Here is a 3,946-nt window from a genome sequence, read left to right on the forward strand (position 1 = left end):
ACAACCAACCACACAAGATAATAAAGATGTAAATATATACACATATAACTCTTCTGTATATCTACATATATGTATATATATGCATATATATATAACTAAATCCAAGTAAAGTGATAGTGACATGCAAAAATCAAACCAAATGAAATGTTTAAATAAATGACAAATTTACAAGTCCCCTCTAATCTGCTCTAATCTGCCCCTCAAATCTGCTCTAATCTGCTCAGAAATTATATTCATGCAAATTTGATATTTGACCAAATACTTAGCTTAAGAAAATAATTCAGTTTAAAGTTGAATAAGACTATGTAACATTAAAACAACTAAGATATATTTACAAAACCCTGTAAAAAAAAAAAGGTTAACCTAATATTGAACATATGCTTTTAAACTAGTTAAATCCATCACCTTCCCTATTTTTTTGTTTTTGTTTGTTTTCAATGCTTTAAAATTCATCAGCCTTGTTTTTTATTTTATAAGAATATGATGACACATGAATTTATTGATGCACAAATGGGGAACATCCTGTAATTCCTTCAGTTTTGGCTGGATTTGTATTGAGTACCTTTTTTATTTGTGCCATAATCCTTAGAGAGGATAAAATATCTAAATGTAAAGACTAACATGGCCCGGATTGGTACATCTGTACTTTAAACACTTTTCATTCAAAATCCATTTTTGAAACACAAATTTAAAGATACATTTTCTCATATTTGGCAGCAAAGAAATGAACATACAGAGCAACATCAGCAACATTTGTCCTAACACTCCAAATTCTGCAATAATTCGCAAAAAAATTGGAACTCAGACACCTTGTGCACAGCAGCTTTTAAATGATAAACAGTTTTTGGAAACTCTCTCCTCTAGATCTATTTCATCATTTGCCGGAATATAAAAACAGGAAAAAGAAAAAAAAACTTGAGACAGAAGTGATAGGTTTATCTGGCATAGAATAGGACTGGTGCAAATTTTAAGCACAGTCATGTAATTGAAAACAACATGGATTAAATCAAACTTTGTTTAAAATGAATCCCACCTAGCTTTTCTTCATTTGTCAGCCGCTACAAATACTGAATGTTTTCTTATCAACTTCAGCGAAGACTATAAAATATATGAAATCTTGTGTTTTTAAACCATTTGATATAAAATGAAAGGACAAAATGTACTTTTTTATTATTCAAGAGCATAATAAAATATGTTTACTTTTAGCTAAAAAAAATTATTAAGCTGTATCATAGAGTGAATAAATGTTTTGGTAATTCAATGAAAAGAATTAAGATAAAGATATATTTTCCTTTTAAGGGTAAAGAGCCAACTGATCAGCACATCAGGCAAGTCTGCATGCGAGTTATGCAAGGTAAGAAAAGAATAGCAAAGCTTTTGACCCCATTTATTATTCCCTTGTGTCCTATTTCATGGCTGTAATCTTTCTCATTGCCACACTTAAAAGCATCATTTCATTGATCAGGACTGTTGTCGGATGCTCTGTGCTTGAAAAATCGAGGCTCTCATAACAGAAACATGAAATAAGCTTCAGCCTCCGTTCATGTGATGGATGAAAGCATCCTTCTCTGAGCCCTTCGAAATGTTTCACTGAAGTCACAACATCTGCTCTCTTCATTCTTCTGCTCTTACATCTTCACAACTCATCTCCTGCTCTCATGACTTTTTTATATTCGGCGTGTTGAAAAATTAATCTCACCTCTAGGAGACCTGCTCTGAGCGAAGTCAGCCTGGAGAGGAAATCTTAAGAGAGGGAGCAGTCAGACAGTTGCTGCATGCATTTCCATAAGATACTAGGGAAGTGAAATCTAGATAGAAAGATAAACGCCACAGAAGATTAATTTTAGTCTGTTGGCACTGTGGACATGAATTGCACCTTCATATAGCTGTAAATTATGAATATTATCTGTGTTAGGCTCAGATTAGTGATGCTTATTTAAAGAAAGGCTGAATAACAGAAGGAGCTGGAGGGATGATGTGACCAAGGTTTTACATCACTGGAGAATTCAATAAGTGCAGAAAAAGTGGGATCCTCACTGCAGCAAGCATTAGGCCACATGAGCTTAATGCATGATTTTAATTAAAGATCCCTTCATAGCTATCGGCTGTGTAGGAGCATTCATGCTGACAATTTTCTTTATTGTTTTATGTCTCAACAGAGCAGCTGGCTCAGTTAGCTGCCAGTTTACGGAGGCCGGAGTCTGGCGCTGCAGGTTTGCCAGGAAAACCGGGTCCTCCAGGGCCTCCTGGGCCCCCAGGAAACAGCGGCTTTCCAGGACAAGCTGGAGCAAGAGGGCTTCCAGGACTGAAAGGGCCACTGGGGCCAATGGGAAATAAAGGTCCTAAAGGTGATGAGAGTATTTTTTTAATCTTTTTTAGATGCAAAACTAGAAGTAAAAAAGGAGGAACAAATTGTACAAGATACTGTTATATGCTACAGGTGATATGGGAGACAGAGGGTCAAGAGGACCCACTGTACGAGGAGCTAAAGGCCAACCAGGACCTCCTGGGCTTCCAGGTGAGTATTTATTATGTCATAGCTCATCTTGTAGGACAGTACTCATCTTTTTTTTATACAAACAAAAGCTCAAAAATAAACTGTGACATTTTCTGCCATTAAACTAAACGAAAAAAAAGATCTGTTCATGCTCACAAAAGCCATTTTTGTTTGAAAATAATTCTCATACCAGCCTTGCTGGTGTTAATTTAAAAAAAAAAAAAATCATACATTAAAATATAGAATGAATGACGCGGTTTTGCCTTCAGTCCCCTTTAATCTGATACCCTTAAATAAAATCTACTGCAACAGATTTCCCTCAGAAGTCATGTAGTTAGCTTAGTATTTTGGTATATCACACCACAAACTATATGCATCTAGAAACATTCAAGTTCAAGGTTCAACGTTCAAGTTCAGCCAGAAAGGATGGAGAGCATCTTAAACATAGATCTGAAGCTCCTGATGATGTTTGTCATAACTTTAAACTTAGATGTAGAAACATACAGTAAGCGTCGTTGTGGTCGTTTCATTATTGTTCTGACTGATTTTCAAGGCTGGTGTCCTTCAGGAGGGTTCACACACTTGTGTTTTCTACCTCAGCAAGTTTCATGATTCTTGCCCAACATTTAGCTCCAACCACCTTCTATTAAAGATAAGCAGACTCTCTCTCCCCTCTTAAATGGACAATTTTGTCTCTTATCAATTTACATGTGGTCCAAAAAGTTCACCTTTGGTATCATCTGACCAGAATCCCCTCCTTTTGCCCTTAACAGACTTTAAATTATCTAATGGCTTTCTTTCAATCAAAACTTTTTATCATATTCTTGCGTTACATCCAGATTTGTGGAGCTCATGATTTATATTTGGAGGCTTCATGATAGCTGCTCTTGTTAATGCTCTATGATTTGCATTGGGTACCAATTTTAGATGATGAAATTAACAGTTTTAAATTATACATCCAAAGCTTAAGGTTTTGTTTAGCAATCTTACTTGGCTTTAACATTCTCTACACCCCTGTCCCTGACATATCTGCTGTTCCTTAGACTCCATGAGGCTGTTTGTTGTCTTTAGAAAATGTCTGTAGCAAGCCTCCAAGGCTTTCACAGATTATCATGGTTTAAATTGGATACAGGGGATTCTGAGGATGGTTGATTATGCCTGATTTTTATTTAATTTTATCCGAGTTAAGATGACCTCAAGCCAATTAAATGTTCACAATTTATTTTATTTCTCTATCAGGGAAAACATTTTAAATTGTACATATTTTCCTAGAGCTTGCTCTACTCTGTGATAGTCAATCACATATCATTTCATTGAATGTACTGCTTCAAAATGTGTAAATGTTTAAGTGCTATGGATATTTCTACACATAGATAGATAGATAGATAGATAGATAGATAGATAGATAGATAGATAGATAGATAGATAGATAGATAGATAGATAGATAG

The 3,946-nt window shown here is 35.2% G+C and overlaps 1 protein-coding gene across 1 annotated transcript in view; it reads left to right on the forward strand.

Annotated features, from left to right (window-relative positions):
- Positions 1-3,946, forward strand: part of col9a1 (collagen, type IX, alpha 1) — a 22,879-nt gene that overhangs the window by 17,513 nt on the left and 1,420 nt on the right. Inside the window, exons 29-31 of the mRNA XM_015401254.1 lie at positions 1,300-1,354; positions 2,160-2,348; positions 2,441-2,518. Of these exons, the coding sequence (XP_015256740.1) occupies positions 1,300-1,354; positions 2,160-2,348; positions 2,441-2,518 (322 nt within the window). The remainder of the gene's footprint in view (positions 1-1,299; positions 1,355-2,159; positions 2,349-2,440; positions 2,519-3,946) is intronic.

The sequence above is a fragment of the Cyprinodon variegatus genome, unplaced genomic scaffold (genome assembly GCF_000732505.1).
Source record: "Cyprinodon variegatus isolate N-32 unplaced genomic scaffold, C_variegatus-1.0 Scaffold1199, whole genome shotgun sequence".
NCBI classification, from domain to species: domain Eukaryota; kingdom Metazoa; phylum Chordata; class Actinopteri; order Cyprinodontiformes; family Cyprinodontidae; genus Cyprinodon; species Cyprinodon variegatus.